Source organism: Vitis riparia, chromosome 19 (genome assembly GCF_004353265.1).
Source record: "Vitis riparia cultivar Riparia Gloire de Montpellier isolate 1030 chromosome 19, EGFV_Vit.rip_1.0, whole genome shotgun sequence".
Taxonomy (NCBI): Eukaryota; Viridiplantae; Streptophyta; class Magnoliopsida; order Vitales; family Vitaceae; genus Vitis; species Vitis riparia.
Genome location: NC_048449.1, coordinates 2,395,619 through 2,422,384, shown reverse-complemented (window position 1 = coordinate 2,422,384; position 26,766 = coordinate 2,395,619). Strand labels below are relative to the sequence as shown.

Here is a 26,766-nt window from a genome sequence, read left to right as displayed (position 1 = left end):
TTATTCATTTTAACCAAAAAAAAAGTTCATTTATTCTTATGAGGATGTTAATATTCATAATCTATGATTTACACTGGAATAGTATAATTCTTTTTTTTTTTTTTTAAATATAATTTATAACGTTATTATAGTATTAGTATTCACAATTTACCAAAAAAATATTTATTTTTAATTATAATTTATTTTTATTTTTTACTTTTAATATGACTCAAACCAAATTTAATTGATATTACATCAATTAAATTTACAATTTTTTTACAAAAATAAAATAGAAAAATTATTTTTAAAAACATTAAAATTTATATATCCAAATGAGTTTTTTTCTATTTTTTATTTTTAAAAGCTTTTTTTAAAAACAACTTGTAAAACACTTTTATTTTTAGAAATTTAAAAAAAAATAAAAATAAAAATCTATTCCCTTCTGGCAATGTTTTTGAAAATGTACTACACAATGTAAAAGTTTTTAAAATATTTCCAAATTTCCAAATTTTTTTCTCACAACAATATACAAAAAATTACCAAAATCACTTCCAAAGTATTCTATAAAACAACTTGCTTTGGAAGCAAATTCTCAAAAAAATTATTTTCTTTCAAAAAGTTTATCAAAACAAACAATTGTTTTCAAAATTAGTTTCCAGAATCCAAACAGGGAGTAAATCTTAACAACTTCTATGACTTGACTATAATTTGAAGTGAGGCAACGCGCTTTTCTTCCTCACCAACCAAGTTCATCCTCGACTCTTCAAATATTCTTGTAGACCCTCTCAAGTCAAGGGGCTTTGGCTTTCATTGACTGTTGAATATCAAAGCTTAAATGGTGGCCACAGATGAAATTTCATAAGAAAATATCTGGTAATTACCAGTTGATTCTGTCAATATACGTGTAAATAGGGAACTGGCAAGTATCACATCAGCATAGAGACTACCATTTTTTTATGAATTGAGATCCATCTATATATATGTATATGCTGATATATGATGTATTAGGATGTATTATTAAGCTTTTCTTCCTAACAAAGAAAATATAGGAGATGGGCTACCTTCAAATGAGTCGATTTTTCTTGTCTTTCATGGCCTGGGTGCTGTTGCTCTCACCAGCAGCAGCAGCAGCTGATCATGGAGGCACCAGCCACAGCGATGGCAGTATAGGAGTCATCGTTGATTATGGTTCCCGTGTGGGCAAAGAAGAGAAAGTAGCAATGGAGTTGGCCATTGATGATTTCTACAACAAGACAAATCAACGACTGGTTTTGCATTCGAGAGACTCTCAAGGCGATCCTCTTCGTGCGAGGCTTTCAGGTAAAATTTCCACAATCACAGCCTTCAGATAGGCTCCAATGATGGCATATAAGAATTCCGGGTAATATGTAATCAGTAAAGAACACTAAGCTGAGCTCAATTTCGTTGTGTATATTAGGAAAACTATCATCAATGATGGCACAGCATGCTATGATCTGAAAAAAAGCGAAGTAGGATTCATATGAACTGAAAAGAAAGATAATGAATAGTGTTTCTAACCATAATGATCTGAAGTGCAGCCATGGACCTCATTGAGAAGCAGCAAGTGCAGGCCATTGTAGGCCTTCATACTTGGGAGGAGGTGTCTTTAGTCGCAGAAGTTGGTGGCCAAGCTCGTATTCCTATTCTTTCATTGGCTGATTCAACTCCCAAATGGGCAACAGATCGGTGGCCATTCCTGGTTCAAGCCTCACCAAGTAGATACTTGCAAATGAACGCAGTGGCTGCCATTGTTGGGTCCTGGCAATGGCGTTGGATCACTGTAATATATGAGGACACTGACTCTGCAGCCACTGATATCATTCCATGTCTTGCCGATGCCCTCAAGCAAGTGGGTTCAGAAATTGGCTACCTTCTGGCTCTTCCACCATTTACTGTCAATTCCTCTTCTCCTTTATCAGGTGAGCTTGAGGGACTTAAAGGAAGGCAATCAAGAGTCTTTGTGCTTCATTCCTCTTTATCAATGGCAGCACATCTATTTGAAACAGCTAATGAATTGGGCATGATGGAAGAGGGATATGTTTGGATCATTACAGACAGAACTACAAATCTTATACATTCCATGAATTCTGCAATCATCTCATCAATGCAAGGCATTCTAGGAGTGAGGAGCTACTTCTCTCAAAGTGGACCACGGTTCCAAGGTTTCTATCTCAGATTCAGAGAGAAGTTTCATTCCTTGTATCCCAAGGAAGACAACCATGAGCCTGGTATTTTCGCTCTGCAGGCATATGATGCTGTATGGTCTGTGGCTCTTGCAATGGAGACAGCTCCAAGCAGCAAAAAAGGGTTAATCCAACCATTTTTAGAAAGAATAGCAATCAGTGATTTCCATGGCCTAAACAGTAGAATCCAATTCAACAGGAGAAGCTTGGCTCCACAGCGCATCTTTCAGATTATTAATGTGATTGGAAAGAGTTACAGAGAACTCGGGTTCTGGTTCGAGGGATCAGGTTTCTCCAAGACTACCAATAAGAAATCTACATACAGTAGGCAGCTTCAAGTCCTTGGACAAGTGCTGTGGCCAGGAGGCCCTTGGTCTGTTCCAAGAGGATGGTCTCTTCCAACAAGCCAAAAACCATTGCGGATTGGTGTCCCCCAACATGGAACATTCAAACAGTTCGTTAATGTGACATATGATGGAAGCCATTATTCTGTTACCGGATTCTCCATCGAGGTTTTCAATGCAACTCTAGAACACCTGAAATACCCTGTAACATATGAGCTCATTCCTTACAGTGGCAACTATGATTCATTGGTGGAGCAGGTTCATCTCAAAGTAAGAGATCTTTTTTCCTTTGTTCCTTGATACTATAACTTGTCTTAAGCATATCTAAATGGAAAATTGGTTCAGGAATTTGATGCAGTAGTAGGTGATATATCAATAATTTCAAAGCGATGGAAACACGCAGATTTTACACACCCCTACAGCGAACCTGGATTGGTGATGATAGTTCCTGCTGAAACAGAAAGTAGACCGTGGTTGTTCATCAAACCCTTCACCAAGGCCATGTGGGTGCTGACTGGTGTAATAACTATTTACAGTGGTTGTGTGCTATGGCTAATAGAACGAAATCATACCTCAGCATTTGAAGGCTCTATACTGAGCCAAACAGCAACTTTGCTTTGCATGTCCTTTACTACTCTCTTCTCTTTACATGGTAAGTTGATATCCATTCTGGTTTTCACAGATTTGAAATGGATTCATCCTGTTTTCCCTTCCATCACCAGTTTCAATATTGAATGAAGTTTACATCTTTGGTCACCACAGGGGAGAAGTTGCATAGCAATTTATCAAGGTTGTCCATGGTGGTTTGGCTGTTTGTGGCACTGGTCATAACACAAAGCTACACAGCCAATCTCAGCACCCTGCTCACTGTCCAGCAGCTCAAACCCAGTGTCAAGTCCCTCAAGGATAACAATTTTGTGGTTGGTTGCAGCTTGCGGTCCTTTATCCCAAAATATCTGGAGGAAGTCCTGGGAATAGACCCGAAAAACATCAAAGATATTAGGTCATTCGAAGAATATCCTCAAGCTTTTAGAAGGGGAGAGATAGCAGCTACCTTCATGGAATCCTTGTACGCAGAAGTGTTTCTTGCCCAGTACTGCAAGGGCTTTGTTACTGTTGGGCCAACATTCAGAGTTGGAGGCTTAGGCTTTGTGAGTCAGTTATCTGAATCTCTCCCATTCTCTATCCTTCTTTACCTAGTTCTCATCTTTTACTTTTCTTACTGAGAACCAAAGGGAAAAGGAGAGACGAAAGAAAAAAGTCTTGAAGTCTGTTCTTCTGTGTTCTGTTGTGGTTCTATTCAGGTGTTTCCAAAGGGTTCAACTATACTTCCAGACATCTCAGAAGCGGTGGTGAAATTGTATGAAAAGGGCGAGATAATGTACTTACGTAACAAGTTGGTCCACTCCCAGAAATGCTTGGAAGTGGAAGCTGAAGATGATCACAGCATTAGCCCAGACAGCCTTTGGGTGCTCTTCTTAGCAACAGGAGCTACATCAACAGTTTCGCTGGCAATCTATGTGGGAGGTCAGATGCAACATTTCCAGGATTTTATGTTAGAAAACATAGGTATTTGGAGGCTGATATCGGCAGCAATGAGATCCTGGATGCATCACCATGCACAACGAACACAATTCTCTGGTGGAGACCTCAAAAGAACCAGTTCTCTAGTAGAGTTAGGGACATACAGAGGAAGCCATGGAAATGTCTGAGACTCGAGGGATTCACAAGAACACTTTAGACATACTGTGCCATGGTGAGCCATAATTAGAAGAACCACAATTTACTGCATATGTGATCTAGAAGGTATCCAGCATTTTTATGTAATCATAGCGACTGTAAACATGCTAAATTAACCCAAACAATCCAAATTTTAGAGAATATTTGTCAACAGTCATAAATGTATTCCTGCACAAATAAATAACATCAGTAAAGTTAACAGCAAGTCGTACCTTTGAGGTTTGTGGGAATGCATTAGGCATGCAGGGAACAAAACTAGTTGTAAATCCATTGACAGCAAACCAATCTGAAGGAAATTCATTTATGATTTGATGGAAACAGAGTGGCTTATCCATTGAAGGTAGATTGAAAAATATCAGATGAGCCAAAATTGCGTTGAATGGCAAACATTGATGCGACTAGTTAAAGCATAAACTCATATTTGACAGTAGCAAATCCATAAAGAGGGGAAGATGCATCAAAGAGAATTGTAAAAGCTACTCAAAATGCTGAATATTGCAGGGAAGTTAGATGAGATTAGCAGAGTGAAGAAGCCAGTGTTTGCCCCTACCTCCAGACAATGCCAAGAAAGCTTTGCTGCCTTAGCTAGCCTGGTAGAATCTTACAACAGAAAGAAAGAAAATCCAAGAAATGAAAAAGAAAAAACAAACAACAAAAAGACAAGCTATAATTTGAAATAGTAGTGCAAGAACAAAGCACAGTTACGGTCACATAGTTTGAGCATTTATCATCGCCTGTAAAACACAATTCAGGGACTGCATGAAATTCCAGATGCTTATTGAGGAGCCTCTTTACTAAGACATTATGGAGGAAACAATTCATCAATTTCATCTTCCAGCATTGAACAACTATCATTCAATCAGATACAAAATTTTACTGCTTGTCCCACAACATTTCTAATCTAGAAAAAACTAAAAACAGCACAAGCTATAGCAGTTAAAAAGTAAGTGAAACAATACACAAAGTGGGCAAAAAGTAAAGTAAATATTATGAAATTCTTGGCACCAGATGAAAAGAGAATCCGGAAGAAAGCTGAATTCCTCTAGACTCAAAAGTTTTGGCCAAGCTCAGTCAAGCTCCACCATTCAATCAAACTGACACTATTAGAAGCAAAATTAGAGAGTCATAGTCCATGAGTTGCCTTGAGGAAATCTTGAAATTTTATGGCAAGGAAGAGAAGGTAGGCTACTTCCTACTTCCTGATCATTCACGTCTGCTATTAGGAGGGGCAGCAACCAGCTTTCTTTACAGCTGAAACATCATCCTTGGTTCCAACATTAATGGTTTGCCCTTTAGGTAAAGCAGCAGGGTCATCCCCAATATCAAGGGCTTTCCGGCTAACCACTTGATATATTTGAGTGAGCACTTCAGTGAATGCATTCTCAACATTCATGGACTCAAGGGCAGATGTCTCCATAAAGAAAGTGTTTTCTCTCTCAGCAAATGCCTTGGCATCATCAATGGAAACTGCACGCAAGTGACGCAAGTCTCCCTTGTTGCCAACAAGCATTATCACAATATGCGAGTCAGTATGATCCCGGAGCTCCTTTAACCATCTCTCCACATTCTCAAATGTAACATGTCGGGTGACATCATAGACAAGGAGTGCACCAACAGCACCTCGGTAGTATGCACTGGTGATTGCACGGTATCTTTGATAAAGAAAAAATGTAACAATCGATTACTTCCAAAATGTTAAATTCAAACATTTGTAATTCATAACTGATAGAAAAAAGCAAATGGACATTTTTATGTTGCACATTGTTAAACCCCAAATAAAGCGACCAAATAAGTCAGACCCTCAATAATAAGACAAACGCTTAAAATTAACTTGCAGAGGAAAGATAATGGCATAAGATTCAACTGACAAGCAAGGACAATTATCAACGACAAAATGGAGGCTGTTGGGAGGTTGAGGTATCTATTCAGATTATATTTGATGTATCTGTCAGACAAATTCCATAAAATACAAGGGCACATGCTATAAAATGCGTCTGGTGAGATTCAAACAATAGATAAGAGAATCTATACCACCATGTCTCAAGAAGAAATAAAAGAATAGGGGTACATCTTTTACAAGTTATTTTACTGAAATGCTTTATCCAGGAAAAATCAACGAGATGCTACTTCAACATGAAGCCCCCATTTGGATCTTAGATAGTTTGAGGAAAAGTACAAGGGAGAGAAAATATAAGATGAAAATGGAATGAAACAGAAAATGAAAGAAACTTAAAAACACATTTCTTAATGAATTTTTCTCACATGCTTTCCAAATTTATTTCTCTTCTTTTATCTCCTATACAAAGAATGAAGAATTAAAAAATATATAGATTTCTAAATTATTTTTATCATATTTGATTTTTCTTTTTTATTTTCTATGGTAAACGGTAAACCAAACAAAAGATTAGTTCCTATTGTTTTTCCTTTCTCTAGTACTTTTCGTGATTCAAACAAAGCCATAAAGTTTTTTCCTAGAGCACTGTCTCTCATCCAGCAGGCATATTCCAAAGAACTGGAATGAAACAGTGACAACAAAAGATCCTAGGCTCCAAAAAACTTAATGAAATATAATTTTCGTTCCAAAGCAGACCCAATGCTTCAACTTCAAGGTAGTGCTATTTTCAAGTTCCCCAATTCCTTTTCTTATTAGATTAGGAGGGAACGCTAGCACAACTGTTACAAGCTGGTGACCCACCATGAATGAAATGTGTTGTATGCAACAGAGTAAGCATGTTCACTGAAGAATCATGGACACTTTGAGTTTCATCCGTACCATCATAACACCAAAACTGGTACAAAACTCTGCCAGCAGGTTTCAATTAAATTATTCATGCATGCAATTTTTCAAGCCATCGAAAAGCGGCTAGATGACAAACTCAAGCAACCATCTACTGTAACAAAGTATACACCAAGTAACTGCTATCTCCTCAAATTTCAGATTCACCACATCATATCTAAGTAAAAATTACCAGAGACAATTTTTCCAATTGGAAGCATTACAAACCACAATATAATATAAAAGAGAAAGGTTCTGAATGCATAAATAAGAAAATAAGTCCTGCCAAAAAAAATACAGGAAAATGAAACTCTGATAATGACAGACCAATCTAACTTAGTGATCCTTTCTGTAATATTTTATTGCTAATTTTTTTAGGTAAATTTAGAAAACTGGAATTTCCTAGGCTTGTCTCTTTGGTTTGACTATAATTTATTAGGGAAGTAGGATTGCTATCTATACGAAAGAATTCTTTTCAGAGCCTTTGATTTTGAATTCAAGAAAAGTTAAAACTAATTGAAGGCTAATCATTCTCAAGTCCCAATGAATAATCACATTCAATAAAAACCCAAAATCATAATAGAATTGTGGCAGAAAACAAAATCCTCTCTCGTCATTCAAAAAACAGTGGCATAACCCATTTCACAAGAAAGATGCCATAATCCTACCGTTGGTTGACAAAAACCCAAGGAAAAACAGAAAAATGCCAAGCTTTGGTTGATTCAGTTGTCAAATATGCCAAATAATCATATCAGGCTCATATCTCAAATAACAAAGCAATCTACAATCTACCATCCAAAATCTGAATTTTTTGTTTTCCCACATTTCTCAACAACCAAAGTACCTCAAATTTAATGAAAAGGATTGAAATGCAAATTGGTTTAAACTAAATGTAAAATCCAAAACTCCATGAATTCTTTTTCCTACTTTTACTCGGCATTCAAAGGGTTCTAATTCAAAACTTGCGATCCAATTAGTGATGTCCCGAACCTAAGATACAAAATTCCATCACATTTTCTTTTCCCACACATTCCCAACAACCAAACAGAGGGAAAAAAACTCAAACCACAAAATCCCACAACCAAAAGAGATTAAAATGGGAATGGGTCCAACACCCCAAACTCCACCACATTGTCTCATCCCGGAATTTCCCACCAACCAAAAAAAAAAAAAAAAAAAAAAACTTAAACCGCAAAATCCCATACACAAAACAAACCAAAATACGAATGGCAGCAAAACCCAAAACTCCGTATTTCCTTTTCCCACAATTTCCCATCAACCAAACAGAGTGAAAGAAAAAACCCAAATCACCAAAACACCAACATGGGAACAAGAACGAACCTCTCCTGGCCAGCAGTGTCCCAAATCTGAGCCTTGACGATCTTGTCATCCACCCGAATACTCCGGGTGGCGAATTCAACACCGATAGTGGATTTGGATTCGAGACTGAACTCATTGCGGGTGAATCTGGAGAGGAGATTGGATTTTCCGACGCCAGAGTCTCCAATCAACACCACTTTGAAGAGGTAATCGTAGTCGTCGTCTGCTCTGTAGGCAGCCATATGGGTCTAATGCTGGTGGGTTCTCACTTCTCACTTTTCAGATAAAAAATTTGTGAACCCTATTCACATGAATGAACGAATGAATGAATGGATGAATCTTTGAATAGAGAACGAGACAGTCACAGCATTTGCATGAGAAAATTTAAGGAGGTTGGTGGTGTTTTTGGCGACTCTGTTTCCAGTTTTTTGAAAACTAATTTCTGAGGACTGAGAAAATGCTGCCCAAGGCCCAAATCCATGTTTGGCACTGGGCCTTTTTGTTTTTTGTTTTTGTACAGTTTGGCAACATTTTCAGAACACAGTTTTTTTAAAAAATGTTTTTGTTGAAAATTGATCTAAACAAAGCTTTAATGTTTTTAGAAATGATAAATTAATTTAATTTAAAAGTTTGCTACGGGACATTTGAGGTCAAGAACATAATTTGATTAATTAAATGATTAAGAGTGCATTTGACAGTATTTCTATTCAAAATAATTTTAATAAAAAAAATGTTTTTGTTGAAAATTGATCTAAACAAGGCTTCAATGTTTTTAGAAATGATAAATTAATTCAATTTAAAAGTTTGCTACGAGACATTCAAGGTCATGAACGTAATTTAATTAATTAAATGTTTAAGAGTGTATTGGTGGTAATTATAGGAAGTGTTTCAAACATGTTTTAATATTTGAAGGATGAAAATTTTCAAGTGTTGTAAAGGTTATAAACACTTCCTATAATCACTATCAAATACACTAAAAAATGCAATTAATAATATTTTTATTTAAAATTTTTTAATAAAAATATTTTTTCGAAAAGTGTTTTTCAGACTAAAAATGCTTTTTAAAATTACTATCAAAGGAAGTCGAGACGGATATCATAATTTCAAAGAGATGATGTTATTAATATTATAAAAATATATTAAATAAGTAGTTTCATGCATTTAAAAAAACCATAAGAAGCAATATTTTCTCGTAGTTTGTATGTCAAGCCATTCTCTTAATTCAACAAAATGATTCAAACTAGTGTAAATTATTAGTTTTAAAAAAACACGAAATATGTTTTTAGATAAAAATACCCTCCATCAATTTTTTTGTCTCCATATCACATAGGCACCTTTTGAAAAAGGAAAAATCATTTCAATAAATGAAGCTAATTATGATAATTATTTTGTTCTTTAACACAAATATTTCGATGCTTATTTTTCAAAATAGGGCTAGAATTAATTATTGGTACAACCAAATAATCATTATAAATTAAATGAAAGTAGGGTGATGTTTGATTCCAAAAAGTAGTACCATATGAAAAGAAAATTCTAAATTATTTAATCTTTATATGATAGATGAAAATAAGTTAAATAAATTTAAATTTTAAAAAATTATATAAAAATAATTTATTAACTTTAAATCTATTTTTATTTTTCTTCATTGATTTATTTTATTTTATTTTTTTTATTTTCTTTCTATCACACTTTTCCTCAAATCCGGCAAATTGGCTGCTCTTTTATGATTTATATTATATTCAATTTAAAATCAACCCAAATCCACATTATCAACTTCCTATTAACTGTACAACAAATTGCATTTAATAAAGGATCTAATTAGAGTGAAAGAATGCTTAAGTGGGAAGTCCATGAAGTGTGGAGACAAAAAAAGCCCTTTAAACAAAAACACAAAATGCATACACATGGACACTAAGACCCTATTTGATAACTGCTTTTAAAAACAATCCCAAAAAATTGTTTTTTAAAATGGTTTTTCTCTTAATATTTTGTAAAACAAATGTCTTATTAGGACCTGAAATATTTTCAACCTATTTTTAAATATGTTTTAAAAATAATTTTTACATTTGGTACTTTATTTTTAATCATTCTAAGTGTCTATATTATTATTTTTTAAAACCACCCTTAAAAATTAAATAAAAATAAAAAAAATAATTAAAAAATATCTTTTAAAAACACTATATTTTTTATTCTTAAGAATATAAAACAATTTCTGGTTACCAAATGATTTTTTTTTTTTTTTGAACAACGGAAAACTATACTCGAAAACAATTGTCAAATAATAGGCCCTACATTTTCTGAAAATGTAAGCTAATGTACGCCTAAGCAACTAAAATGATACCAATGTTTTGGAAGGCACATATTAATCCATCTCATTGGCATCTTTATGACAACCTAAAAACCCTTTTATGCATAAACAAACCATATATAAGACAATTACACTTTATTCACAAAGCAATTAATTATTGAACATTACAACATTATTGATATTTAAAAATAAAATAAAATAAAAGAAGAAAAAGGAAAATGGTAAAATACAAAAGTAGAAAACAACCTTTTTTTTTAATAGCTGTTTTGGATTTTTATAGCCTTTAAACCAGTTATAAATTCCAAACCCTAAACCCATGAATGGAGAAGCCCTTCTCCAAAACTATTTGTTAGTATTTTTAGAAAACACTTTTAAGTATAAAAAGTATTTTAAAAAAAAAACCCAAGTGTTTAAAAAAAATTAGAAAGTACTTTTAAAGAGTTGAAAATTTAATTATAGTGCTTCCTAAAACACTTAATAAGTGATTCTCTCAAAAAATACACTCAGAAATAAAGCACTTCCACTCAAATTAAACTTTATTTTAGCTTATCCAAAAGATTATTTTATATTTAAAAAAACTTTTGATAATACCAATATTATCTTTTAAAATTTATGACTTTCACTTTCAAATAAAACTAAAAATAGAAAAAGCTATTCCAAACTTCTTTTAACTACCTAATCTCCACATCTGGCATCCTCTACTTTTTCACTTCCTAAGAACTCTCAAGCAGAGGAAATTAGCCAAGAAAATGTAACTCACCAAGTGGAAGAAATCACCTCTTCCAGAGACGAGTTATCTTTTCATTTAGTTCTCTCTCCAAAATATGAGTAGAATCCAGTAGAAGTATGCATGTGCATCTGCAAGAACAACAACATATCCCTGTTTTTTTCCTTGTCCAGACAATTATAAGCACCAACAACATATTCAAACCCTTGTCCGTACATATGCGATGCGCAGGCTGCTTTGTAGGTTAGGAGCTCCAACTTGCCTGCAATTTAAATGGCAGAAAACTTTCTATTAAACTACTGGAAAATAAGGTCATAAAAGCCATGAACCGAAAACAGCATGAATGGTTTCAATGCAAATGTTCTTTTGTGCTTCATCTTCATGGCAAACATTTTTCTTGTGAAAATGTATTGAGTTACATAGACATACATGCTCCCTTCCTAAAGGCATATACACCAGGTAGTAGATGTCAAAGAAACCGTGTTTCTGCAAGTTTATAACATCTTTAAAAGGATAAGAGGAGCCTGAGCCTGACCCAAATCCAATCTGATTGATTCAGCCAAAATATATATATATATATACATACATATATTTGATAGGTAAAGAAAAGATCTATTGAAAAGAGATGCCAAAGAGCGACTCAAGGTATACAATACCTATACACCCACGGCCAACCGGCAAAGAACTAGAAAATAAGCACCCAGTTGGGTCTAGATATACTAGTTTATATAAACTAGATTTACTCCATATATCTAGTTTATGTTTGTTGTCATCCGTGACATGGTGCAAGTAGTAGCATGAGTGAGACATTTAGAAAGGGATAAAACATGATAAGGTACCTGCTGCAACTTCAGAATTGATTATGTTCTTGCTAAAGTGACGTGTCAACCACCATCTGCAGCGAAATCTCCAAGCCTTTCCTGATTTCCCCTCAATAAATATGTTAGGAATCCTATTGAAGCGAACAGCATACTTCGGCTTGTGCTTGCCTTCATTTCCATCAAGACAAACTGACATTCGATCTTCCTCACATTGAGAAATCTTGAGGAAGCATAAAGCAAACTCTCTCCATATGTCGAATTCTGCATAGGTAGCATCTAAATGTAAAGCTATCATTTCCAACAGTGACGCAGCATCATAGTCCCCTGAAATTTTACATTAAGGTAATTGAAGAAATATTAGGCCAGCAAGATCTTCGGTCACTCCATAATAACCATTTCGCAGTTCCCAAAGTACACAAACGCAAATTGAGAACATGTGAATGACATTAGAAGGAAACAAAAAATATACAAAGATATAGATAATTAGATAAACCATACGAGATACATCAATCTAAATGACATACTACTTGTCAGAAAAATCATGACTGGAAAAAGTGATATAAGTGGTATTCTATAATCTAAGGAAGAATGTTTTGAAGATGCGCAAGAGAGCAGAGGGAACTCCAAGGCTCCAAGTTCCTTTCTGCACAAGATAACACCCTTGGGAAAGGAAAACTTTTCCTTGTGCTCTTAAGTTCATATAATATTTGCATTTCTATTTCTATAAAAATTGATTGAGCATGTGAAAACAACTATTTTCATATCAGTATGCGGTACAAGGGGCATTGTATTTCATAATACCATATTTGAGTACTTTTCACAAATAGAAGCTTCAGAGGCAAAAATCAATGAAAACAAGGAATTTTGGTTGGCAGAAAGAGGGTCTTTCTTCACTCATCTCTGTTTCCCTTCTTTTTTTCTCTTCATTAACTTAACAAGGAGGAAAACAGAGGACTTTTTTCCGGAATGTCATCTTCTCTTCTTTTCTCTTCTCCCTTGCCAAACAGAGTGTTGATCTTCAGCTCTTGCAATCTGGTTTTGTGATTTGGGTGGGTGGAGTGGGGAGGGTGTGGCTCAGCCAACTTTCTAGTTCTCTTAAAAGTCTATAAAATCAAATGATTGGCCGGAAACATAAATTAAACAACAGTAATCAGAGGAAACAAAAGTTATCACATAACTAGTTCTTCTGTTGTGTGAGTTTTAACAGTTCCCTTGCAAGGAAAATGGAATTACAGAATAAAAAGAACAGATCTGTTCTTTTTTTTTAATAAAAAGAACAGATTTTGCATCTTAATAATGTCATGATCAAAGTTTTAGCAAGAGATAGTACCATTTTGATGAATGCTGATAAGCTTAGCCAATGAGTAGGAAGATGTTGGATCTTTCTTCAGAATATCCTCGAAGCAGGTTGAGAGCCCCACACAGTTTTCACGATCAAAATGCTCCAGAACACTAGCCCTCAATCTGAGAAAAAGAAAAAAAGGGGGGGTACATCAGTTCTTTCTCAAAATTTAATAAAATGTTATCACATGAAATGGCAAGGATATCCAACTCTACAGCTTAGAACAAAATTGTAACGAACAATAATATATAGCAAAAGATTGTGTAATTTAGTTCTCAGAAATTGACAAAAAATAGAATTCGTAAACCATATCTAACTGATTGAATTACAAAATACAATTTTATTGTATGTTTCTAAGTGCTTTCCTAATCCACTCATCCCTAAACACCCAATCACCTCTGATTTTGCTTTTGGATACTTGACCCAAGCCCAAAAGGTCATCATAATTGAAAGCATCATCAAGCCCATAATAAAGGAAGTGTAGCCAAGCAAGGCATTCTATTACAATAATTGATGGCTCCATATTTTTCAGTGCCAATCCAGATTTTCTAAACCAGTGACCAGTGTCTGACAACAAGAGAATCTACTTTTATTATTATTTTTTCATCAAATTTTAGAAATTTGACACTCCGAGCTTTCAGATGAAATGATGAAATTATTAAAACGAGATGATTCCCTGAACTACAAAATAAATATGACAAACTTTTTTCTAACCAACCCAGTTCAAATCCAGCTGCCATTGAAATCCAAATTCAACTGACTATATTATAACCAGTCATCGAACTTTAGAACCGTGATAAGAAGTCTATCCATTCCCTTCATAAGGAGAATGGATTAGGCAACCAAAACAGCAAGGGAACTGGAGATGATCTCCTCAGAGATGGGCCACATACCTCTTTAGAGGTAGTCTTGTTTCCAGGCTGCTTGAGAATTCTTCATAAATTGAACTATATGGCAAGGTGCCAACCTGATATGAGTGAAAAGCACATAAGGCATCAAGAAAAAAATATTTTTTCCCTGATAAGATCTTTAATGATGGTTTTCACAGCAATTCCTTAGTTGAAACCATTATATGTGTTTCCTAACTCTTGAAAATCTCCTTAATCCAATGGCTATCAAAACTGTGACATTCTTCTTCTTTTGTTACATCATTTTTTTCCCCAAAAGAAGAAGAGAAGGGGGTAACTTATCATGTGAAATATCAAGAATCTTCCATAAGTCAGTCCATGAGTTTGGCCATCCCAGGCTTGGATAAAATTATAGCTTACCAACAGTTTCCCATATTGACTTAGTCACATAACATTCAGATTCAATCCCCCCTCTCAAACACACACACAACACATTCCACACTTGATGAATTTAAGAATTGGCCACAGCTAGGTTTAATAATTGCGTGAGGATTGGGGAAGATGTCACAGGAGAAAGAAACAGAGGAGAAACTTTTTAAATTAACTCAGCTTGGCCAAAAAAATGGTAAATCAAAAATAAATATAAATGCATTTTGTTTTCATTAAGATGGGGATGAGTCGAACACACGTCTGCCAAAAAATTCATTTCTCATTGCCAGGATCTGCTATAATGTGTACATGAATTTATATTGATGTGTCATACACAGGTCATAGAAACCATGATTTCTAGGTTTGGGGATGAACAATAATGATCCATAATCTACTAATTATATCAGAGCAAAGCATGGTTTGATTTCTAGGTTTGGTGATGAACGATAATGATTCATAATCTACTAATGATATCAGAGCAAAGCATGGTTTCCATTATCATGGAACTACCAAATTCAAATAGATCAAATAAATGGGAAGTTAGAATTTGCGGATGCTCTCGTACCAGTGACTAATTGCACACAGGTTATGACAACCATTCACTTGGTTGAACAGGCTATGTCTTTGGAGATACGTATATTATCAGATGACAGTTATGACCCAGCACAATATATTAATGAATTTAGCCAAATACTCCTCGAAAGGCCATTCCACAAGTATTCTTTGATTTCTCTTGTTTCACCGGTTAATCCTGGGTGATGGTACAAAAATTTATTTTCCAGAATACACTTGTTGTGATGTACAAAAATTCATTTTCTGGAATATACTTGTTGTGATCAACCATTTTGCATTCAATTCCCAAACCGCTATAGAGTGGTGATGGCAAGAGATTCTTGCATCTCTTGAGATTCCTGTTTTCTTAAGGTCTAATTTTATTATCTTCACTTACTGAGAAACCTATTCTCTTTGAGTCAACTGTAGTTTATGTGTGTTATCATCCACTTCCCCCGACATGAAGGTTTCATGTTTAAAATCATCTCATCTACCTCAGTCCATTCAGTCTTTAAAACCCTTTCTCCACCATCTAATGTTCCTTTTTTTCCTGCAAACTTAATTTCAAAATCTAAAACTTCACTGAAAGTTAAGGCCTTCACATGACCTGTGACAACAGGAAGGTTAAAACCAATGGCTTGCTGCAAATAAGACGACCTTACAAAGCTGTTAGTCTAGAGCAAAATGTCGTGTAAGAGTAGGAAAATAGTGGATCATCCTTTTGTTACATTGTTGAGTACATTGACATTATAGCATAGGTTGTTCAAAGTTGCCAGATTTAATTGGGTTCCACCTAGGAGCATATAGTGGAAATGTTAACCATTTCTTAGCAGGGTTTTGGATGTCTTCCAAGGGGTAAGTCAATCCAGTTTATTGCTAGTCTCACATTAATTGGGACTATTTGGCAAGAGAGAAATGCAAGGTTTTTGAGGGCAAATGGAAGAATTTGGAGTCTAATGTGAGATTTAATTTCCCCCCTTCTTTTGGGCGTCAGCTAGTGCAACATGCATGGGCACCCCTTTGAGAATTGTTTTGCTAGATTGCAACCTAGTATGCAGATCTGCTAGGTGAGCCAAGGACACTCCTTATATGGACTCCTCCTATAATGGCTTGCATCAAATTAAATCTTGATGGTGCTACAGTAACTGCAACAACTTTCAGTTGTGCAATGACCTTTGCCTTCGAGAGTAGCATGGTGTCTTCTAATTCTGATCAAATTTATGTATAGATTGCGTTATGGGAGAAGGATTTTTTCATCCTTCGTTGTACTTGTTTCATGGTAATGAAATATTTGTTTTTGATTAAAAAATATCAAAAGAGGAAAAAATAACTAAATAAATACCTAATAGGAAGTGTTGTGCTTAAATTGTGGGAAATACCTAATAGGAAGTGTTGCGTTTGAATTGTGGGAGAACTTCTCAAGCTCATTTAGGGCCTCCTTAACTTGACCTCCAAGCAGCAACAACTGACAAAGTAAAAATGTGGTTAACAAACCACTTACATCATAATAGTAAACATATCCAAAATTGAACACAGCTATAGCAAACATGCACTAGATGAAGTACCATCTAGGACTTCTTTTTCTAATAGGCAACAAACAATTTATTTAATAAAAAAGATAAAAGGACGTTGGAAGGATAAGATATCATTCAAGTCAAGCAAAACAAAAATTACAAACAAAGATGTATCATGATTCCCCCTGCCTTCCAACCCTCTTCTCTCTCCTAGCTCAGTTTGAGCTCAGTGACAAGGTCAATACTGGTCAAGTGAGCCATCAATATACGCGTGTAACATCATTCTCTGTCTTCCAACTCTCTTCTTCTTTGCTCAGTTTGAGCTTCAGAGAGAAGGCCAAGACTGGTCAAGGTGAGCCATCTCACGAGAACATATAAGGATCATGGTCATTGGCTTTCATCGGCAGCCTGAAAAAGCTCCCTGTTTTCTGGGTCTAGGATACTTAAAAATAATCCAAGAAAATCTTTTGCATACACTAGATTTCCCAGGTTTAAACCTAGGCTTATAAAAAACAACAAAACCGATTTCTTTTGACTATTCCTAACATGAGTCTCTCTTTCTGGTGTCTGGGTATAAGATACTTGAAAGTACTCCAATAAATTTTTTTGGATACTCTGAGATCTCTCAGATTTATAGGCTTACAAAAGCATCTTCATGGCAAGCTGCTAGACCACAGATACCTATTAAAATATCTTCTTCTTTTTTATAGGTAAATAAGAGATTGTATTAGTAATGCTTAGAAGTGGCGAAAAAAGTACACACAAAGTATACAAACAATGCCCAAGAAGCTAGCCTATTTTTTTTTTTTTTTGATAGATAAACACAAAATATTAAAGGGCAAAGGCCACAAAGCATACAGGGAGTATACAAATCAGCCTGAGACAAGAACACAAAAAACAAGCACCCTTACCCACCCTTAAGTGGCCGCTAGCCACTCCAAAAAGCCTAAGAGTGAAGAGGACTCCTCTCCAATATACACCCTAGCCCAACTCCACAAGGTACATACAAAAGAATTTTTGAGAAAATATCTTTTACTCCTTTATTAAATTTTTATCTTCTGTTCTGAATCAATGCTTGTGCAACTTGGTTTCCTATTCTATCTTTGAGAGCCCAAGCTACACTTTACATGGATAGAAAAATAAGACCTTGGACCACCTCTGACCTTTTGAAGGCAATGCTTGAATAGGCTATTTAATTAACACATTAAATAGGTAACTATCCATTTGTTGTGCATGAAAATAGTCTTGCTGTACTAACTGTCAGTTAATTCTATAGAATATCATTGTCACCACACCCAAAAAGAAAAAGAAAACAATGCACTTTGAAAACTCATTTATAAAAGCTTGCCTTGTTGGCCAGACAATAACAACATAGGTTAATGCTCAAATTGTCAAAACACATTGTAGATTTGGAAGTTCAAAATCCCATTAAGATCCCCTTATTTTGTAAGATTTACAAAATGATTAGCAAACATAGAATGAAAAAGAATATTGAGATTACCTGTATGAATGGAAGTAGTGCAGCCAATATCGGAGGCGTTGAGTAAAGGGCAAGCTTTAAATACTTCACTGCACTCTTATAATAGTCATTGATTAGCTCCCTATGCAAATGGATTAAGTCCTCAAAATTTGCATATGAGTGCGGTAACCGTAGAGGCAACAACCATGAATCCCATCTCTCTTTGGCAAGACAAGGAAAAAAAATCAGCATACATTGAAAATGTTCATGAACCAAGTATAACAGGGCTAACAATGACATTTCAGAGCCCAAAAATTGACAAAATGTAAAACAGTTATCCCTTTTCATTTCTCATTTCCTTTCTATTTTATTTTTCGCAGTGTTCTGTATGTTTTGGATGTACTGGGCTTAGTCCCTTTACTGATTCTTTTATCATATTTCTTTGCTTATCACCACACACCACCCCACCAAGAAAAAGAAAAGAGACAAAAAAAATGGGAAATTGCATTACCCATCAAAGAAATCAGATTTGGACAAGTTCAGAAGTGAGGTTGGATAAGAGCAGATCACCTCGCTTTCAAGGACAAGTGGAGTATCCATGGAAAAGCTATTATAATTATACTCATAGACAAAGTAAATTATTTGTTAGATACACCCCCAAAACATGTTGGGATCATTTTTTTAGTCATGCTAAAGGGAGGTGTTCCCTTTGAAGGTTCACGGTCTAAGATTCGGTATATATAAACACATTGAAGTAACAAAGCCCTTCACTCTACAAACTAATCAGAAGATCTCATCAGTCAGGACCTGATGATAGACTGAACACAACCAGAAGCTAATTAAGGAAATTCTTCATTATGGTAACAAGCTGCAGTATGAACTACTACCACCTTGCCAAATACTCAGATTGATGAGTATGCAAGACTGATCACTGAAGTAAAGAAATAACTTATGAAATCTGACCCTCTCCTGGAGAAGATCAAAAGACCAAAAGCCTAAAAACATATAAGAAAACAAAATAAAACTAGTTCAATGAGAATAAATATGAGACAAAATTGGAGCTCACCATGTCCAGAGAAAATGGAAGCAAGTTGCGTAATATTGTCACCATCATAAGGAAAAGAGGTTTCTTCATGTCCAGTATTTCCAGCAGAATTCATGTAGAAGTCTTGAGGCTGGGGAAAGGATTTTTCACTCCGTAGGTTATCATTAATCCCCTCGGAAAGTTCTCTATGTAGATCAATATTAGCATTAACAGCATTTCCTTTATCATTCCTAACAGAGGTTTCTGAATCACTCTCAGAGGAGTACTCTTCCTTGAGAACATCAATTGCACTATAACCCTCTGAGTTTCCAACAGTATTGCTGAATCTTGTTGCTGACATCTCTGATTCCGTAGGGGTGCACGACTCACCTAAATCTCTCAGCTGCATCTCTTTTGGGATAGTGAAATACCACAGCTGATAAAATGCCAATCCAACAACCAAATTTAAAATTGGGCCACTCCCAAAATCACGTTCTTGCATGAGGCTGAGAAGAACACCATAATTAGTTTAGATGAAGTCACTCATTTACTGTATTCTCAAATAAAGTATTATTTTTTATCTCAAATATTTTTCATTCTAGGAGAAAAAAAAGGATTTTTAGAAATACATGAATTGGAAAGTAAGAGGTTAATAAAAAATCAGGTTAAATTTTTATAATTATAAAACCATGGTAAAAATGCTATTTGCTTGCAAACACTTGACTTAGGAGTTGTGATTTGGTGACAGCTTAGGAAAGCCCAAGCATTCAAGGACAAATAAGTATGAATGGCAGGACAAGGCATCCAATAAATTTTGTTTCATGGATATGTGGTAAAATGGGCTTCCCAACATTGTACATGAACATTTTCTTTTATATAAAGGATAAGTGCACACCCAGCCTAATATTGAAACTAAATTAGTGAAATAAGAAAAAAGAATTTTCCATGAGGTTGGCTTTATAACAAACCACTTCATACAGGCAAATTAAAATGCACCAGGAAGAAAGAGAACCATACCATATAGCAGCCTGGTGTGCTTCCTCGATATTACCTTGTGTGAGACAAAAAAGGATGTACTCCAATTGAACTGCAAATCTGTCCTGATCAATGAGCAAAGGTTTATGAATAAGCATATGGTGACACATGTACCAATATGAATCTGTGAGTGAATATGTGTGTAAAAACTTTTAGCTCCGGGTTTCTGGTTCCCAAGCCAAGAATGAGGAAGCCTGCAACTAGATGATAGATGGATATTTATCAAAAATACCCAGTCTAATGTACTAACTCATTATGTACTGACCAAAGAGTAATCTGTCTATTACTTTGTCAGCTAGTTTTATGTTGGCAATTTTGTTACATTCATTTTAGCCTAAGACTTTTCTAGATTGTGCCTTTTTTTTTTTGATAAGTAAAGATAGGTATGTATAAATTAGTAATAGAAAAAGGTACGCTAGAGCACACAGGACATATACAAGGAGCACCTAAAGGAACGCCAACTTTTCTAGATTGTGTCTTACTATCCATTGAAGACTCAAGGTTATTGTGCAATGCACTGGAATGGCATAGGTAAGTATAGAAAGGTTCGAAAAAAGTTAATTGGATTTATTTTAGGCATGGAGTGGGTCAGAGATTTTTAATTTAAATGAAATGTTTTAAATTGTTTTTAAAATCTTCTCAAGCACTCAAGTGCTCGCAGCAGAGATTCCAATCTCTACAATTATATTTATATCCATATGTAAATCGATTCTATTTTGAAAATTCAAGTTTCAGTCCACTAAGTATTTGTATCCCATAAATACCATGCTAAAAAAGGTTTTGATTTTTTATGTGAATATCGAAAAAACCTAATGAGCCTTCCTTGTGTCCCAAAACCCTCGAGACGTTTGTCTTTGCATTTGTTAGGTTGAGAAGGAGACCAACATCTCCTCATGCGTTACGATAGAATCCAGTAGGAGCATGTGTGCTGCTGCGTCTTGGACGTGAAGTACACTGTAGGTATTGGGAAGTAAGACTTAGAGATAACATCCGTCAAGTAAAACTATGTACTATTCTTTCAAATAGTGGATTTGTGATTAAAGCTCTTTGACCCCATGTTTTTTAACATTAGTATCTAGGAGACTATGTGGATAGTTTTCCATGTAAAAATTTTTTGTGTCTTTTGCATTGATTTTATTTTTTCTATTCCTCATATCAAAGGAGAAAGTTAAAGAATTAAAAATAATTAATTTTGGCCTAAAGAATTCCTAACACCTATTCACCCCCCTCTAGGTAATTCTCTAATCTAGATCGTTAAACTTTCATAATGGTTTCAAGCAAACCAACAGCCTTACGCACTTCTTGCAAAACATTTTTCATGCTTAAATAAACCACAATTGTTTTAACAATGCAAAATTGCAATTTTAATTCCCTTAACATTACAATTTCATTACAAATGATCAAAAGTATTGTACTAGTAATTCAATTCAAAAGCCAAAGCATTCACTTATCTTATTCCAAGGTTTTCATGATACATTCTCAAGTCTATAGATATAGTTCTAACCAAGTTTTTTTCTTATGTGGTAACTATAGTTTGAAACAAGTTGAAATCAAATAAATCATGATGACAAAAAGTTTACTTCAAAATTTAATCAAGATATTTAAGTTCCTAAATAGAAAAACGACAAATTCCAAGGTCTTGTCCCTCCTAACAAATATCCAATTTTAATGTTATAAAAGAAAATGTGAGAAACATCAAATACTATTAGTCATATGAATATTGACTTCTGTAATAATGCAAATCAAAAAGAAATTAGAAAATCATCTAATAGAAGTATACTAAGAGTACGTTAGAACACTGCACAAGTTAGCAACAATCATGCAAGAAGAAATTTGGAATACCTCAATCGGCCATTTTTTCATTGATCCAATCCTTCTCATCCAAGTTTCATAGATGCGCTTAATCCTTGTAGGGTTGATGTGGTCACTTTCTATATGCTTGAGAAGCTCCATTGTGACCTAAAAAAAAATATTAATAAAAACCAAATTCATTAAAATATAAAAAATAAAAAACACCACAAGGACGCACTAAAGTACACATGAAGTATAAAAATAGCGCCTAATAGCACAGAAACCGAAAAAGAACCCCAACAACAACTATCACTCTTAACCAGAACCCAGCCACTCAATAAAATCAAAGAAAGATCCATTGTGACCTAAAAATATTGTTGATATATATTACATAAATTCACATTGATGATAGCATGGACAAAGTTCCATAGATATGTTAAAAGAACTAGAAACACATTAGAAAAGAGTGGGATGAGTTCATTCTTAGAACTAGTATTTGTAATGGAAATAGTAGACGTACAAGTTTTTGGTGGGACAGTTGGGTTGAGGATTCTAAGTCGAAGGATGTTTTTCCTACTCTTTTCAAGCTAGCATCCCACAAATATGCTACAATGGAAAACCTTTGGGGGAGGCAAGGGGATGGAGGTGGTTGTTGGGAGGTGCATTTTAGAAGATTTTTCCAAGATTGGGAGTTAAAGGAGGTAACTCATTTCTTGGATCGCATTTCTACATTAAAAGTACAAGAAGGGGAAGATTCCTTAGTATGGAAGAATGAAAATGGTTGAGAACAATTTATTATTCCCAACTAAAGAGATTTGGGGATCATGTGTTCCTCCTAGAACTCATTTTTTTGCTTAGTAAGCAATTTGGGGGAAAATCTTAATGGTTGACATGTTTTTTTTTTTGATAAATAAACACTAAATATATTATCAAAAGGCAAAAGGCCACAAAGCATACAAGAAGCTTAATGGTTGACATGTTAATGAAGAGGGGTTGGTCCATGGTCAATAGGTGTAGCCTTTGTAAAGACAATGAAGAATCAGTTGACCACATTTTGCTTCATTGTGATAAGACAAGGGAGTTTTGGACTTTGTTGTTAACAACTTTCGGTTTAGTATGGGTGTTCCCAGCTTTAGTGAGAAATCTTCTTCTAGAATGTAAAGTCAAGGGGCTAGGGAAGAAGAAATGAGCAGTTTGGAGATTGACTTCGATTTGTCTTTTTTGGTGTAGTTAGGGAGAGCGAAACCAAAGAACCTTCCAAGAGCAAGAGTTTTCAAACCAAAGTTTGAGGGATCTCTTTATCCGTTCATTGATAGAGTGGTCTCAGTAGTTTTTGGAGTTGGATAATCCTTCTTTTCTGAATTGTTTGGGTGCCCTTTGTTGTGGCTAGCCTTCTCTTTCTCTAGGTCTTTTCTTTCTATTATGTTGCCTGGATGGGCTCTTGATGTATACAGCCTATATACATAGGGTGCACCCCCTGTTTTTGGCGTTTCTTAATTCAATTTACCTTTGTCTATCAAATAAAAAATATATAAATAAATAAAAAACTGGAAACACAAGTTTGTTTAATAATTATAATTATGCATCGACTAAACTTTTTACAATTTTCACAAACAATTCCTGAATATATTTGATCTTACTAAAGCTAATGCCTACAATCCCAAAGACAATCTATTGTTTTCTTCACCCTGGTATATTAGGAAGGAAAAGGATTGCAAGAATCTCCAGGATGTTTCTCGATCTCCACACGAAGTGGTAGGGACTATTAAAGTCTTTTCACTAAGATGCTTTTATCACCACATTTCAAAGAAATTGAACTAGGAATCTCACATGTGATTGACATAATGTTCTTTCCAGCAAGTGTTTTGTGCAAGATCCCTCTATCTCCCTTTGAGATCATTTATCTTGTCACAAGGCACCCCTGAACCCTCCTCTTTTTTCTTTTGATAGGTACACCTCAACCAATAGAATGAGCTCAATAAAATTATACACTCCAAAACCCAATCATGTTGGAATTTCAAATGGATTAAAAAACATAACCCCTAAGCCAAAATCCTCAATAACTTATAAGAAACTAAAGCCATCTCATCAACCATGAAAGAGTTATTTTTTTTTTTGATAAGCAAACACAATTCATTAAAGAGGCAAAAAACCTCAACGTATACAGGACGTATACAAGGCAACAAAGGCCAAAACAAGCAAAAAGATCAAAAAACAAACCACCCCTCAACTGGAGGCAATCCACTCCAGGAAATCTAAAAGGGAATGCGGCTCCTCTTCCATATACAATTTAGCCCAACCCCAGATATTACAAACAAAAGAATATTTAAACCTCTGAATAACTAAGACCCCCCCCCTAAAGGCTAATCTATTCCTTTCCTTCCAAACCATCCAAAAAATGAATAACGGAATGGAATTCCAGAATTTTTTCTTTTTTTTCCCCACAAAAGAACCCCCCCAACTATATAAAACCTCTTTTACAGTATAAGGGAACACCCACTTGACCCCAACTAAGCCCAACACTAAATCCCAAAGAACTCTAGCCACTGTACAATGAATAAGTAAGTGATCCACGCTTTCCTCTTCGCAAGCACACAAAAAACACCTATTCGGGAGCTGCCAACCTCTTTTTTGAAGCCTATCAAGAGTCAAGATCTTTCCCCAAGTAGCTTCCCACGCGAAAAACATGATTTTAGTTGGAACTCTTCCCACCCAAATCTTATTCTTCGGAAAGTTGACAGCCCTAGCCCTATCCAACCAGCTGTACGCATCCTTCACTCTAAACTGCCCACTTTCCCCTCCCTTCCAAACAACTGAGTCCTCCTCCCAAGTAATCATAACTCAACCATGAAAGAGTTATGAAAAATACCCAAGTTAAGATCTACTGCAATCATGGCCATCTTATATGATCTCCTTTCAATTCATTTGGCAGTGCTTGATATATGCTACATATACATTACACATATATCTATATGACCATTTCACCCGCTACTATTAGAAGTTTGAATAAATGAAAACCTCTATTTTGGCCAAAAACACCCATACAAAAATAATGGAAGCCAGAACAATCATATAGCAAAAAACAAAACAAACTTAACCTCCTACCCATATTAAAATTGTACAAACTTCTAATTTTCACCATCTACTCAGCTAAGTCTCATTTAGTTTGTAGAAACTGTAAGGGAAAGGAAAAGAGAGAGGAAACAAAAACAAGCTTGAGAAAAACAAACTTCTCCTGGAATATTTTTCCTGGTTCTCAATTTTTCCAAAAAGAAAATGTTGAATTCACCACTGACCTGCCATCACAAATTTTTTCCTTCCTATTTCCATCAGAACCCATTAACATAAATCCATAATTTTATAATCCTTCCAAATTTATTCCTTCCTGACATTGCTCATCCAATGAACCTAAAACCGATGAAAAAACAATAACCAAAAAAACCTGAAAAATGTGTCACAACATTCATACCCAATATTTCACCCGATTATTCATGGGAGAAGTGTCCTTGCACGTTCCTTTTAATAGCATGCCTAGTACACCACTTGCTTCTTTCCAATTGTGCCGTTCCACAAGCTTACTTAGAAGATATTGTAATCTACATCGAACTTCATGTCGTAATTTACCTGAGCGGAGCTTACGAATATAGGATGGCTTCTTTACTGATAATATAATTCTCTTAATGCGCCTCAATGAAACATCGGTATCAACATTGTCAACAATTTTCCCAACATCAAACTTCGCATTGCTACACTTAGCAACAACATCTTCGTACCCAATTTTCTCCCTCTTCCGCATCTTCGCTCTCCCTCCTGCACTATCAACATCAAATTAACAGAATCAAAACACAAAAACCAAATATTCGCAAAACAGTGAATGGAATAAATAAATGAAAATATTAAAAACAAAAATTTTCAACCATGAATCATGCATGAAATGCACAGTCACATGGAAAGCCAAAGATTGCTGAAACTGTTCTCTTAGGACAATGTCTTCCAAAACCAAAATCATAAGTCATACCGTCGTCAACTATAAAACATGCAACGCAAAAGGGATTACAACATCCAAAAGGCAAAATATCGCCAAAATTTTGGTTTTTCAACCAAATCGCAGCGTCAATAAATCACGGTTTCTAGGAAGATAAACAAAAAGCATAGTCGGCACAATCTCTGAGTCTGCGAAATTGCGGTTTTTCGATTCGCTTCTCCCTCCGCAGCGTCTCCGGGGTATCAAATTGTGAATTCTTGTTCCGCAGACCCCTCACAGAATCCTAGACTTGGGTTTCCATATGGTAGAGAGAGGTCAGAAAAGCAAGAAGCATTAGGGTCGTGTTCTCCATTTCGCGTGGCGGCGGCTCCGGCCACATTCCCCGCCGGTGGCTGAACAAACAAAACCCTAACCCTAGACATAGAAGAAGAAAAAGAAGAGAAAAAATATAGAAGAGCGCATTCAAAAACTTGCCTTTGTGAGGGATCGCCACTGTAGCTGGAGAAATCGAGCGGGGGCTGCTGTTAGGGCGCGCCAGAGGGTTTCATATATCGTAGTTTGGATCCAG

General features: G+C 35.2%; 3 protein-coding genes across 8 annotated transcripts; 1 reads left to right on the top strand and 2 right to left on the bottom strand.

Annotated features, from left to right (window-relative positions):
- Positions 1 to 829: 829 nt before the first annotated feature.
- LOC117908990 (glutamate receptor 2.7-like) lies at positions 830 to 4,252 on the top strand. Its single transcript, XM_034822872.1, has 5 exons — positions 830 to 1,299; positions 1,539 to 2,797; positions 2,873 to 3,179; positions 3,290 to 3,678; positions 3,832 to 4,252. The coding sequence occupies exons 1-5, from the start codon at positions 1,032 to 1,034 to the stop codon at positions 4,237 to 4,239; spliced, it is 2,631 nt and encodes an 876-aa protein (XP_034678763.1). The 5' UTR covers positions 830 to 1,031; the 3' UTR covers positions 4,240 to 4,252.
- LOC117908992 (ras-related protein RABA1f) lies at positions 1,456 to 11,501 on the bottom strand. Of its 3 annotated transcripts, none has more exons than XM_034822879.1 (4): positions 11,432 to 11,501; positions 8,385 to 8,664; positions 3,582 to 5,919; positions 1,456 to 3,495 (listed from the first exon to the last, which is right to left on the bottom strand). In XM_034822879.1, exons 2-3 carry the CDS (start codon positions 8,603 to 8,605, stop codon positions 5,487 to 5,489), a joined length of 654 nt encoding a protein of 217 aa, XP_034678770.1. In that variant the 5' UTR covers positions 8,606 to 8,664; positions 11,432 to 11,501; the 3' UTR covers positions 1,456 to 3,495; positions 3,582 to 5,486. The 3 variants fall into 3 exon arrangements, with proteins under 3 accessions (XP_034678770.1, XP_034678769.1, XP_034678768.1); XM_034822878.1 differs by lacking the exon at positions 11,432 to 11,501 and having other exon boundaries at positions 1,456 to 2,975; positions 3,100 to 3,495; positions 8,385 to 8,813; XM_034822877.1 differs by lacking the exon at positions 11,432 to 11,501 and having other exon boundaries at positions 8,385 to 8,813.
- LOC117908991 lies at positions 11,409 to 26,766 on the bottom strand. Of its 4 annotated transcripts, none has more exons than XM_034822875.1 (10): positions 26,673 to 26,766; positions 25,683 to 26,023; positions 22,265 to 22,381; positions 20,405 to 20,487; positions 19,430 to 19,893; positions 18,406 to 18,584; positions 16,770 to 16,855; positions 13,550 to 13,683; positions 12,238 to 12,543; positions 11,409 to 11,660 (listed from the first exon to the last, which is right to left on the bottom strand). In XM_034822875.1, exons 2-10 carry the CDS (start codon positions 26,007 to 26,009, stop codon positions 11,473 to 11,475), a joined length of 1,884 nt encoding a protein of 627 aa, XP_034678766.1. In that variant the 5' UTR covers positions 26,010 to 26,023; positions 26,673 to 26,766; the 3' UTR covers positions 11,409 to 11,472. The 4 variants fall into 4 exon arrangements, with proteins under 4 accessions (XP_034678766.1, XP_034678767.1, XP_034678764.1 ...); XM_034822876.1 differs by lacking the exon at positions 26,673 to 26,766 and adding an exon at positions 26,232 to 26,620; XM_034822873.1 differs by lacking the exon at positions 26,673 to 26,766 and adding an exon at positions 26,131 to 26,214 and having other exon boundaries at positions 25,683 to 26,028.